Raw genomic sequence first — 13,514 nt, forward strand, 5'->3', positions numbered from 1 at the left:
AAAAAAAAACCAAACACTTTTGTTGTACTTGAGACTGTTATCTTAGGAAGCATCACCTCTTAAACATTGTAAGTACTCAATAATCAAGACTTTTTGAATCACATTTAAACTTGATGCACTATTGGGGTTGTCACCTATTATACAACTTTGTCATCTATTTTTTGTTTGTTTGTTTTTACTTTTTGGTCATGATAAAAGAAAATCTATCTTGGACTATAAATCAACAATTATGTCAACCTTTCCAAAATCATTAATGAAATTTCAGTGGAAAGAAATTCAAAATCAACTAATGTCACTACCAAAGAACACTTTCTGTGACCAATAAAATAAATTTTAATTTATTGTGACATGAGTGGAAGTCAGATTAAGCTTTAGTAATAATAGTAAACAAAACAAAATGAAACAAAAACACAACTGGAAAGATATTAATACTATCTTATTAGTATTCTTATTATTGATATTTCTGAGCTGCCCTTGGAAAGATATTCCAAAAGTCTGTTCCTTTGGTCCTTCATTTTCTTTTCAATTGCAAGGGTAGAAATATATATCCAAGGGTGAAAGTACTTAGAATCAAGTCTTTTAAAAGGTACTAAGCATTAAAACAAAATAAAACAAAACACCCAGAATATTGGTCTATTTGTGTTTTAAATTTAATTTTAGAGCAAACTGATGAATAGGTGAGGATCCTAAAAATTTCTAAATTAATTTATCTGAAATATTTTGTTTTTGTAAAAAATAAACAAACAAAAAACTACCAACAACAGATTATTGCCAAGAAACACTACACCTTAATGATACAATGTGTTTTTCCTGAACAAATGTTACTTGATTCAACCAGACTGTGTGGCATTTGCTCATACTCAAAAACTGGAAATTTGGAACAAGGTTTCTTCTTCTTTTTCAATAAAAAGTGTTTATTTTGCTAAGTGCCAGGTGCAATTATATACAAATTAATAGGAAGTGTTCTGTATAATAATTTTATTATTTGACCCGACAATGATAATGACAACCGGTTATTCATTAGAAACTCAACATGTCTAAATTCTTGAAACTTGTATGTTATTTGATTTTGGAATTTAGAAGCCAGCAGCTGCTGGATAACAAAATATGACTTGAGTGTTCATTCCGTCTCAAACTATATAATGAAACTTTTTCTTGGGAAACAGAATATGGGTTTTCATGTTAATCCAGTATTATGGAACCCATATAAAGCACATTTGAGAACCATGCCTTGGATGGGTGAAATCAAACATATTTAAATGTAGTTTGATAAATAACTAGTTTTAATTATTTTTATTACACTATTTAGGAAAGTAAAAATAATACAAGTGTCTGAATCGTATGTTCTCAGAATTAATTACAGGCAGCAACACATTCTAACCCTATTTAACAAGACTGTCTTTAAAAAGTCTTTTAATGGAAAGATCAAAATGGTGGTTTAACGTCATACTAAGTAGTAAGCATATTTTCATAAAAAGCTAGAGTAAAAATCTAGACTCATATTACATACAGCACTTCAAGTAAAACCACTATTTTTCAAAGGTTCAATCTACATTTACCACCCAGAATAGCACACTGGCCCAGGCATAACATGAAGTGGGTGTATATCTCCATTGTCATATATCTTGTGAGCACCAGAGAAAGTGCAATAAGAGGTGAGGGAGGGGGTGTCCAGAAAACTAGCTGCCTTATTGAAAGCTTCTAAAAGTTATAGGAGCCTTTGTGTGCCTTCTCTCCCAACCTTTCACCTTTTAAGAAAAGCCCCAAGAAATGGGGTCATTCACTCACTTCTTAAATTCTTCCAGTTCCAAGAAATAAACCAATCAAGTACAACAGCCATTTTATTATCAGGACATGTTACAACCGAAGAGCACCATTCCTTAGTCTAATAAATTCTAATTAATAATCAACATTTTAAAAAATGCGTCTATTTTTCAAGACTGAAACACACGTCTCTGTGGTCTTGTTCACCATATCAAAATTTGAAGACGAGTGTCCTGCTAATGGAAGAGGGTTATGAGCAAGAGTAACAATTTGGCTGCCTGGATGTCTAAAATGTTGACATTTACTTTTGTGAATTCTCCCTAGCCCAGGGCCTAGGCTTAGAAACTTGATCTTGTCAGTGTTTTAGAGTGGATTAGACCTTAGTATGAGGATTTAAGCTAACTAAGCTCACACAAACTAACGAACAAGACCAAAACGCCAAATTACCACTTCAAAATGAAGAGCCTAATTATGAACTGTAGCGGATATTTTTTCAGCCTGCTCAGTGATTTACCCGCAGACAGTGCTGGGATAGACACAGACAGTAGTTAGTTCTCACAGTAACTTTTCTTTTTTTTTTTTTACTGTTTAGAAGTCAGGAATTTTCCTTCTTAAAATATGCTTAAGAGAGAGAAAAGCTCAAAAGTCTGTAAGACCATTTGTTATGTGTTAATTTTCTAGTTTAATTTTTGGAGTTCAATCTTCTATCCAATTTCCTGGAATGTAAGAGTTTTATGAAGAATATTACTGTGGCCCTCAGACACTGTTGACATACCTATTACTTCAGTGGATTTTACTCTCCCTGATATCTAGTAGTAATCTAAGATACTCTCTTGCGCATTTTCACTAAATTGCATAGCACTATTTTCAGGTTAATACCTTAAATGTTAAAGAAGATGAAATTCAATATATGTCAGCGATTATTTTACAAAGATAAGAATTTCTTTTATAAAAACAAATGTATAAGGATATTGTAAAATATTCCCTCCCCCCTTTTTTTTCCTGGAGATACTTGCTAATTTTTTTTACAAGTTATACTCTTCCTCACACTGATATTTGTCTCCTTCAGTACATTTTCTTTTTCTAATTCAAGACTTACCTTAGAGGTTTTTAAAAATTGTCACTTTAAAATCATTTTAAGAGTAAAAGTTTTATTTGAGAACAAAAGTACTACTTGTTCTAAATCAGAATATGCTCTTTTCGGAATGGTTCTATGTCAATGAACTAAATTTTACATAGTACCAATTATAAACGCAACTGGCAAATACAACAAACAATAATTTAATAAACCTCATTTATGATGAACAAATTAACCAAAAGATGAACTTCTACTTATGCTTAGAGCCCATCCCAGATATCACTTCCCCTGTTAGAGCTGTTCTGAGGTTCTAACGGCATCTCACTGTATTTTGTTCTGTTCTTGCTTTGATCATAGCTATCATAGCCTCACAGCTGACTATGCTTTATCCCCTGAACATCTTTTAGGGACCAGTTCTGTGCCTGGCTTCGAGTAGATCCTTAATAAATCATGAATTAATAAATGTGAGTCACATACATCTCTATTTAGATATATATACAGCTCTAAAAGATGAAATCTTTGAGTCTGTCCCTTTTAAAATTAAAACAGAAAATGGAAACATTTGTGAAGATGATGTTATTCTCATATTCAACAGTATCTCTTAATTTGGACTCCTAGAATTGAGTTGATCAATGAATTTGACAAAGTTTTCAGAACAGGGGAAAATCAAAGTTGGTTTCATATAAGGAGAGAAATTCGTAATAAAATATTTTTTATAAGCTAGTAAAAAAACTAAAACCAAATAATATTTTCTTTTCTTTCCTTTCTTTTTTTTTTTGCAGCCAGTGGTACTTATTTATTTCATGTCAAGTAATGCTTATAAATGCCAAGGCCTTTTTAAAAAAGCTTTTGATGTTTCATTTTTAAGGATAATTTTGTGCTTAAATTCAGAGAGTACCTTTTGTACTTCTAATAAAAAATATTGTATATCTGCTGTTATCACATGATAACAACATAATTTTAATGAAATTCACATAATAAGGGACGTCATATGAAAAATTTAAAAAATATGATTTAAAATTGACTTATTGCCATATTCATTGGAAAAAGCTTTACTATGAGATAAAAACGTACGTAATAGTTTTCTTTAAGTAGCCCAAATCTTTCATATACAGCATGGTGCCAGGATTTTGGATTCACATGAGCACAATGTAATAAGTAGGCTAGTGGCAAAAAACATAATTCAGTAACCAACCAAATTAATTTGCTCTTTCTATGCTTATGTCTGTGATTTCTGTGAATTAGAGAAATGTAACCCAGGACCACATGATATAACTAATCACATAAAAAATTACATCAATGGATACCTTGTGTAGTAAAGTAATTTACAAAGTCAGCATACCAGCCAGTTAATAAAATCTAGTTCACCATGCAGAAGTGAGTGCATTTAAGTTAAAGCAAATTACTTTTGCTTTTTTCTAAGAGCATGTTTTGAATAAGTTTTTTGCCTCATGTTTCAGCAAAAGGTGACACATTCATTTGACTTTTATAAGAACATGCTTAAGCCAACAATATCCCAATTCAATTTTAAAACAAAAATTTTTAATAATTATAATAGTTATTATAAAGTTATATTCTATTTTCAAAATTTATAAAGTAAACATTAACCAAGAAAAATTTGTACTATATCAATTACAAAATATAACTTCTGTGTTATTTTTAAATGTTTTAAATGCTTACTATGTAAGGTATTAAACAATATAGGTATATATGTGTTGAATAGCATTTTTAACTCTTCGGATAAGCATTAATAAAATTGTACTTATTATTGAGACAATGCATTTAGGACTTGAAATGTTGATGACATCGTAGATATGTATATTTTAAAGGTGAACAGAGCAAGCCAAACTTCTAAGTCGTTTGCAGAGCATAATAATTTTGCGACACTATGATCACAATATTTCTTTTCACAAGAATTCACCCTCCGCTGCCATTCGTTAATCACATGATTATTATATTTAGTTTGATTCACTATAAATGCCGTTATAACACCTGTGGTTTCCCTCATTAAGAAGTGAATGGATGGGGTCAGGGGTTGAAAGGGCAGCATATGCACTATGAAAGAACTAGTTAACATAAACTATTATATTGGTGCACTGGTAAATCTCAGTTCTATTCATCAGATGATTAGTTCAATCAATATTTATTCCTCTATGCTCCCTTTGTCTTGTGCTACAAAGGAGACGTCCTTCAAATTCATGCCATAGGCCTTGTTATCTATGAATTTGTTGCTTAATTTGAGAGGGAATATTTTATTTATTTGGCAGACCTGAATTCTTGATTCCTTTCCCTTCTAATTATCATTAGGAAGTATAATGGAGTTTTGTGTAGATTATTTATAAATAGATGCTATTTAACAGTTTCTTTTATATGCTACTCAAGTACCACATGTATCCATTTCTTCTTTTTGAATGCTCCGGAAAGTTGCTTCTGTTTCTCTAAATATGTTTGAATTTGGAAGTCTGAATTGTGAAAGCAAAGATAAGAATGATTTTCTCTCTCAAATATTCATTCTTCTTGTCTGAGTGGGTGGTTATAGGCACATACATATACATTGTGTATCAGTGTGTATCAACAGACGCCTCCAAAGACTGCTATTATCTGCTAGAGATTCTGTTAAGTCAGAGAGTCTATTCAAAGTAAGATAAATATTTGCAAGAAGCTGTAATTGGAGGATGATTACAAAATTAAAGGAATAATACTTTATGTGTAGAGTGCTCATTTTATCAAAGGTCATCATTCATTATATTACAAAAGACTTATTTCATTCATCTACTTGATTTCTGTCCTTTAGATAAGAACAGATGGAATAGTAAAACTACATTTAGAATTAAAAACAACAAAACTATGTTAATTATTCAGCACAATGTCCATTCCTAATACATAACATTTTTGTATATTTTAACATCGCAATAAAATGATTTGTTAATGTCAATTATATTAAATCAATGACAATATAATTTGAAGACTTTATGGCTTTTTTTCTTTATGAGATAAATACAGAAATGATTTAGTCTTAAGAAATTCTCTTCATCATACTAGAATGATAAAAAATAAATATTTTAGGTCACCTCAATCACTAATAACTTTTGTGCTCCTAACCCTTGATTTGTTTCAATCTGTCTAGAATTCCATGGTCTTAACATTCCTCACATTATTATCTATAAGGCTTGGGTTTCACCAATGTACAGTGGCATTGATGTTATTGTTCGCAATTTTAAACCTCACTTTATTTACAAACTTGCAGAACACCAGTAGACATATATACAGAGGGTGCCAAAAAAACGTATACACATTTTAAGAACGGAAAGAACTATTAAAAGTGTAACACTCAATATATACCAATAACAAAAGATGAATACAAGTCATGTGTATATGTTTTTTTGGCACCCCCGGGATGTAGAATTTTTAAACTTAGTTTACTAGAATAATTTTTAACTCTGTGTTAATTGAAGGCTATATAATATGTACTTTAAAAGAGAAGTATATTATTCATTGCAGTGAAAAAAATCGAGTTAATGTGTTGTAAATCACATTTATTCTTAAGACTATTGTGGTGAAAGTATAAAAACTACATAGGCCACAAGGCAGCCCTAAAAGGTGGATACAAGTTCATAAAATGTGAAATAATAGCTGAAAAACTCTACTTGTATTTTTATCTAGAAAAATTTTCCTGTATAGAATCATTTTAAAATTCTGATGACAATTCTGTATATGCTACTTTTAGAAAAATAGTGGGTATTATTACACTTTTAGAAAAATAGTAGGTATTACTACACAGTTCGAACGTCATTTGCATGAAGACTGATCCTGAAACTTCTTACTTTCCTGGTGCTGCAAAATCTTTGTTGCTGTAAAATTAGGTCTCATGACTCTGAAACATTTAAATTTAAAATACAATGTATGCAAATACACACCTGTATAATTGCTTTTAAGGCAATTAATAGTTTAGTATTTAACAAATTGTTACTAAAATAAGTAAATGTTAACATTCATTATTGATTAAGAGTATAAAATAAATGTGTATTCATGTTAAAGTAAAACTGTACATAAATCACTTTAATAATGATGCAAGAAACTATCTTTTAAGGATTTTCTAATGAGCAAAACCTATACTGTTTGTTGATGGAAAATCTAGGACTTCTAAGTTTTAAATGAACACTAACAAAGGATTTTTAATCTTTATCCTTCATGTTTATGTGGCTTGCTGCTCAAAATTTCTTCCTTTATATTTCCATCCTGGTTTTCCAATTCCTGATTTTCTGAAAATACAGAAAAGTAAAAAGCCTTGGTGGTTCTAATCTGTATTCCAGAAGCCCAGGATGTCAAGCACTTCTGTACAAAGTATATAACAATATGTCACAGGGGAGCATCCCAAGATGTAACCAACTAAGAAAATATTTTATCTTTGTGGCTATATATTTTTTGAACAATATTTTAAATATAACTTTCAGATTTTTCTTTAAACTGTTTGAATGTTTTCTTGGAATAAAGACAGCTTACTGAAAATTACTTAATGAACAATTATTAATGGACTACTGACAGAGATGTCCTTCCAGCAATGTTGTTTTTTTTTTGTAATTGTTGGGAGGCCGAATGTTTGTTAGAAATATTTAATTGGAATTTGTAGAGGAAATTAAGACCGACTTGTTTAGGAGATAGATCTAAAGGCCTGGCCAGCAGGACATTCAGAGGTCCAAACTTTTGAGGGGTACCGTACCTCTGAAAGCAAGCAGGCTTTTTTCTAAAGTTAGCAATTAATAAAAACTAACTACTTGAAAATAACGGATTAAAACTGCCCTTTAGAAAAGCCAAGCCCGTCCTTGTTTACAGCAAGCGTAAAACCAGATTTCTAATCCACGGTGCCACAATCACCAATGATTGCAACGACATCTGTGACCCTGTTTTTGGAAGCAGGGTTTTCTGCGGAGGCAGAGCTGAAAAATCTGACCATTTCGGTTCCCCTGTGTAATAAACAGCTGACAGGACTCTCAGGAAGGAGTCTTGAAACCCACACCTTGGCTCGCTTGTTTCTCGCCTATAGACAGACCCAATTACAAGTCCTTCCTCCAGCCTTCCGAAGTTATTTTTCTCAATAATGCAACCTACGAAGAAGCGTCTCTAGAACTGATGTGGTACCCTCTAGCAGACAAAGGGTGAAATGTTTTGTGCGCCACCAAATACAACCTCGTCCACCGAAGGCCAGCCCGTTGTAAACCACCGCGCTTGACCCGGCTCAGTTCCGCTGTGGAGCAGGATAATGACCTCAAAGATCACAGCCCCTTAACCCCTTTCTTACCTCAGAGCTTCCCTCGGGATAAAGTCTCTTTAACTATCCTATACCTGGCAGGGGCGGGGTAGAGGTGTGTGTTGGGGGGGTGTGGGTGTGGGGGGGTGTTGCTTGATTGGTGTCGAGGGTGACTACTCAATCCTGGACCAAGTTTGCGACGCCTTGACTCAGGATAGATGCCAACTGCAAAGCGTGGAGCCCAGGCTGAGGTGCTGACTGGAGATGGGGACTACCTGGGGACAGGAAGCAAGCTCGCGCGCTCGCGCTCGCGCGCGCGCTCGCGCGCTCGCGAGTGTGTGTGTGTGTGTGCGCGCGCGCGCCCGTGTGTGTGTGTGTGTGTGTGTGTGTGTGTGTGTGTGTGTGTGTTGTATGGGGGAAATGGAGTGGGCACACTGTAAAACTGAACTCAAAAACCACCCTCCTCCTCCCAGTACAGGCTGCTTAGCAGCCCAGGCACAAGAGAAAGCTTATTCATTTCCGCTCTCACTTCTCAAGTTCACACTTAAGTTCAAACCCTGACTCCCACAAGACGTCTGAGTCGTCTGGCACTTTTCTGAACCCATCCTTAAAGAACAACCCCTTATGTTGCAAGAGGGCAAGGTCTGTAGGAAATGCGCGGCAATGGCAGAGGAGAGACAGTAAGGGGTCAAGAAAGGAGAGACTGGGAGAGCGAGAAGGACCCGCCACCTTTTAAGCTTGCTTTTTCTCCACGTGTCCCACCAGGCCGCCTAACAGTCGCCTGAAAATAGAACTTGTAAGCGTTCTGGGCAGCCTGGCCAGGGCAGCGCCCTCTAGAACGTAGGTATGGGCTTAGACTGGTTTCTCGAGGTGAGCGCCTGACTTTCAATGTAAGGGGCTTGAGTACTCAAAGCGAGCACGGCGGCGAACCCGAACTGTCGCTGGCAAATTGCTCCTTCAGGAGCAGCGCGATCAAGCTACATCCACTCCTGCCCCGCACTCCTCTCTTCCTCCTCCCCCCAACCGCACACACAATTTAAGAGGAGAGTGAGCGGCTTTTATGCACCAGGTCCAAGCGCCGGCTCGGAGCTGAGGTGGCGCATGGTTTCAGTTATTCAGAACTTAAGAATCCAGCCTTGGGAGGAGTGTTGGAAGGGGAGAAGCAATAGAAGAAAGGACTAGAAACCCCATACCCGAGCAGAGGAAACCTAAAGGAGAGCAGATAATCGTGAGACGGGGCAGGAAAAAAACAAAACAAAACAAAACAGAGACTAGTTTCCTGAAAGAATGTGGACAGTGGAACACGTGAAGAAACCCCCAACTGGGACACTAAACTGTAACCAGCTCGCAGCCATAGCGTCCCCACTCCCGGTGCGCGGGGGTCAATCAAGACCATCCCACCGGGACGTCCCTGTTCCTTATCTTCAGCTACTTCCCTCCCAGCCTCCTCCCTGTACAGCCTCTCCGCTCCTCCTCCTCCTCTCCTTTTCTGCCACATCCCAGCGTCCTGCCCACTCTCTGTCCTACGAGTCCAGGGTCGGTGCTCACTGCATGCGGAGCAGGGGACCCTCGGAACTCTCCTGGAGAGGTGCTGGGAGATTGGGTGGCAGGAGAACATAGCCAGGTAGAACAAGATGAGTGTTTGCCGCCCAACTCTCCCAAGATCTTCCTGCCCAATCCACCTGTCGCGGGGTCAGTGTTGCAGGAGGGGCCGGAGCTGGCCGTTTCCAACTTTCTGTTGCCGGGACCCAGAGAAACATGCGAAAGGGACAGGAGACACTCCTGTACCCCAAGAACAGCAGGGTGGCCAGGAAGAAAAACTGGGGCTGGGGGCGGGTGCCCAGAGGCTTGCACAGAACCCCACGGCACGCGGGCATTCGGCCTGCTCTCCAAGAAAAGAGTAAAGTTGTGGTCATGCGAAAAGTGGAGGAGAGTAGGTCACGGCACAATGCGCAGGAAACCTGAAGGTCCTAGCAAGGAGCGCTGGAGACAAACGAACAAAGTGATTCCCTAAAGCCCGCCAGGCCAGCCGCCGGAGCAGCCCAAAGTGCAGCAGGAGCAGGTGTCCACTGGCCCCTTATCCCCTGCGCGCCGCCCGGCAGCCGCCAGCTTGCCCAGAGCGTCCTGCGACTGCCTACGCCACCTGGGGTCCTGGCCCAAGGGCTTCACATAGCACCGCCTCCCGCAGCGGCCCTTTGACAAAAGAACCTTGCCCACCGCGGATAGCGCGGGCTCTCTAGTCCTCTGGAACTTTCTCTGCACAACTTTTTCGTGGTGGCGCTAGTCCCTGGTCTGCGCCGGCTCCGGCGAGCGGACCTGGCCAGGGCGCAGAGCTGGAGTGAGAGACGCGCGCAGGGGACGATCCCGGAGTCCGCGTCCTGCCCCACGACACCGCCCCTCTGGCTACCACTCCCACGAAGGGACGCGTCAGCCGGCCGGGGTGCTGGTGGGCTTTGTAACCTGGGGAGTGTGTGTACCCTCGCACTCTCCCCCTTCCGCCCGCCGATGCGCCCCGTGCGCCCAGTTCGGGTCGGTGACCACCGCGCGCGGGGCGATTCCAGCTGCTTCTGCCGAGAGGCATCCCTCTCCCGGCTCTCTCTCCATCCAGCGTCCGCTTCCGCACCCGAGAGTGGCACACAAAAATGGTTCAGTGCAACTCGACTGGGAAGAAGCAACTAGCGTCGCTCCTCTCTCTAAAAAGCGCCCTCCCGCGTCGCTCCAGAACTCCCGAGAGGCATCAACACCTCCCCACAACTTTCTACGCCCAGGCCATTTGTAGCCCACCTGCGAATGCGAACTCGGGAACTGCGCCCCGCTAACCTCTTTCCCCTTCGGCCGGGTGCGCTCCCCTCCCCCATCTCCCCATCTGGCTGGAGTTGGCCGGACCCGGAGAGCCTCCGTGCCCGCAGGCTCGCTTACCTCGCATGGTGTGGCCGCTCTCCTGCTCCGTGTAGTCATGAAGCTGCTCCCAGCCCGAACCCCGGAGAGCCCAAAAATCCCGCTCAACACGAGTGAGGAAGCTGGTCGGTGAAGAGCTGCTCCGCTGAGAAAACCATCCCTTTAGGCGGACGCCGTAGCCAGAGGGTGACGTTTGCCGCCGCCGCCGCTGCTATGCTAACAGTTTTGACGATGGTGGTGGTGACTGTTTTGATGGTTGTTTGGTTGGTTGTTTGTTTTCAGGAAGGGTGAAAAAAAAAAATGTGCTGGTTGGCTAGTGCCTGGGTTTTGTTTTGCTTTTGTTTTTCTTTTTTCTTTCTCTCCAATGTGTTGCTTTTTAAAAATGCCACTGCCTCCGGCTCAGAAGATTTCTTTTGTGATCACTTGGACTGAGGAGGAGGAGGAGGAAGGGCAGCAGCAGGAGGAGGAGTTGGTGGTGGAATTGTTAGTTACAAAGAAGAGGGAGAAGGAGCAAGGAAAAAAGGGGGAAATGGAAAGAAAAGAAAGGCGGTGTGGATGGCAGAGCATGTGCGTTTTCACATGACATCTGTGCCTGTTAGCGGATCCACAATGTGAATTTTCACTGTTCAGTTACAGGGAGGAAGGCTGCGAGAGAGAAAGAGAGAGGAGAGATGGAGAGAGAGCGGAGAAGGGGCTTATACGCGGGGGCGGGTTTGGCCTGGACTTCTAGGCCCCGCCTCCTGTCAGCGCCACCACCAATCAGCGCCCGGCACCGTTGAAGGGGCTGGGATCACGGGGGAGTGGACTCTACTGGAGGCAAGGGGTGGGGGTTAGGGACACTGGAGCTGAAGGCGGCCAGGGCTGTAACTAGGTATTAGAGACTCTCCTAACTGTGCAGAAGAGAAGGACCCACAGAGAGAGTCGGGCAGATGTGCAGGTGACATTTCACTTCCGATTCCAGGAGGAGGGAGAGGACACTGAGCAGTCCTTCCGTGGCGAGAGTCGCGGGCTCTCCGGATCCCACGCTGGGTCCCTCTCTGGCAAAGCCTGTGGGCCCCAGACAGTTTTGAATTTATGGCAGAGCTCTGCAGACTCCTTTTTCGGTGAACTCCTGTGTCTGGCGGGGATTTCCCTGGGCAGGACACTTCAGTTTTTGTGGCATAATAATACAAATCAACTTCCATCACTTTGAGCTCAACTAAAATGCAGTCCCATGCAAGTATCAGTCCTCTTCCTTTAAAACCATCTTTCAGATACTTCCTGCTCCCAAACCTAAAAACAAACAAAAAACAAAACACTGAGATCTCTTCGATTTTTAAAGATTGTTTTAAATTTTTGATGCTTTCTTTTGTCAAGGAAGTTGATTTTTGTTAGCATCTGGAGAATCTCCTAGCGTTGGGTTACACAATTCAAAGATAACAGCCCCAGTTGGCATCGTGGCTACCTTAGCGATGCAAAGCTAAGACTGAGGCCAGAATGTATGATTGTGTGCTGCTATTTGTTAAAGGCGCAAGTCTTTAGGAGGGTAGAACTGTTAACTCTAGTTGTTGCTACCAGAAGACATTTACCAATTTAGAGGAGACTGGCAATTAAATGTAGGTAAAGTTATCTGTATCCCTTAGTGTCATCTTGACCATTTATTTGTATTTTGATAAAAATCGAAGGTGTATATCAAAATGTTCCTTTGCAAGTTTCTCCCTCTCGTTGAACAAAATAAACATATCATACAGATGATCACATCCAGTTTTGTAAATACTTTGGTTAATGGTCATCCTAAAAGAGAGGTAAAAAAAATTGCCTCATCCACTCAATTTTATGGCATTGAGGCATCTACTCCTGAGCAGACCTGTTGGCAGAGCAGGCCTCACCCTCCTTTAGGTACCTGAGTAATTTGATGTTTTACTGGTATATATTCATACTGTCATGTAACAGAAATGCAATGTAAAACTGGCGATTATTTAGTTAATTAGATCACTTTACACTGCCAGTAGTTCCCCCCGCCCCCACCCCCGGATTAAATAAAAAATGGATACTTGCTGAATCTTCACTAATGTTAAATTGACTTAGCCCTGTTGTATGCCCTTCCATTTGCAAGCCAATGTGTAATTTGGGAAAGTTTTAGTATTAAGAATGAAAGTTGATTGAGTCTTTAATTAAATGAACAAAAGGAAGTTACTGTTCAGAATAGTTATTCCCTGATAAATACCTTTCCCTTAGTTTTGTAATTGACACAGTAGTTAATCTTTTAAGATAATATTTAAGGCTCCCTGGTTTTTATCATTTTTAATCAAGTAAAATAGATTCATCATAACTACATTAAAGTTGCACTAAGTTATGCCTAATTTAGTTGCTTCATTAAAAATACTGAATATAAAACAGTTAAGAAACAAATTGTGACTTCATCATTTTAATTTTATGTCCTTCAAGCAGAGACACAGGAATATTGAAAATTCCAAAGCCTTTGTAAGCACTATAATTATTATTGATGCTGTCATTATTTTAGATTTTTATTTCTCATTAAAAAAG

At 39.8% G+C, this 13,514-nt stretch overlaps 1 protein-coding gene across 1 annotated transcript in view; it reads right to left on the reverse strand.

Annotated features, from left to right (window-relative positions):
- Window positions 1-11,661, reverse strand: part of RORB (RAR related orphan receptor B) — a 183,323-nt gene extending 171,662 nt beyond the window's left edge. Inside the window, exon 1 of the mRNA XM_019736709.3 lies at window positions 11,010-11,661. Coding sequence (XP_019592268.1) covers window positions 11,010-11,016 — 7 coding nt within the window. The 5' untranslated portion in view covers window positions 11,017-11,661. The remainder of the gene's footprint in view (window positions 1-11,009) is intronic.
- Window positions 11,662-13,514: the final 1,853 nt, after the last annotated feature.

This window comes from Rhinolophus sinicus, chromosome 16, assembly GCF_057876585.1.
Source record: "Rhinolophus sinicus isolate RSI-liver-muscle chromosome 16, RSI-T2T, whole genome shotgun sequence".
NCBI lineage: Eukaryota > Metazoa > Chordata > Mammalia > Chiroptera > Rhinolophidae > Rhinolophus > Rhinolophus sinicus.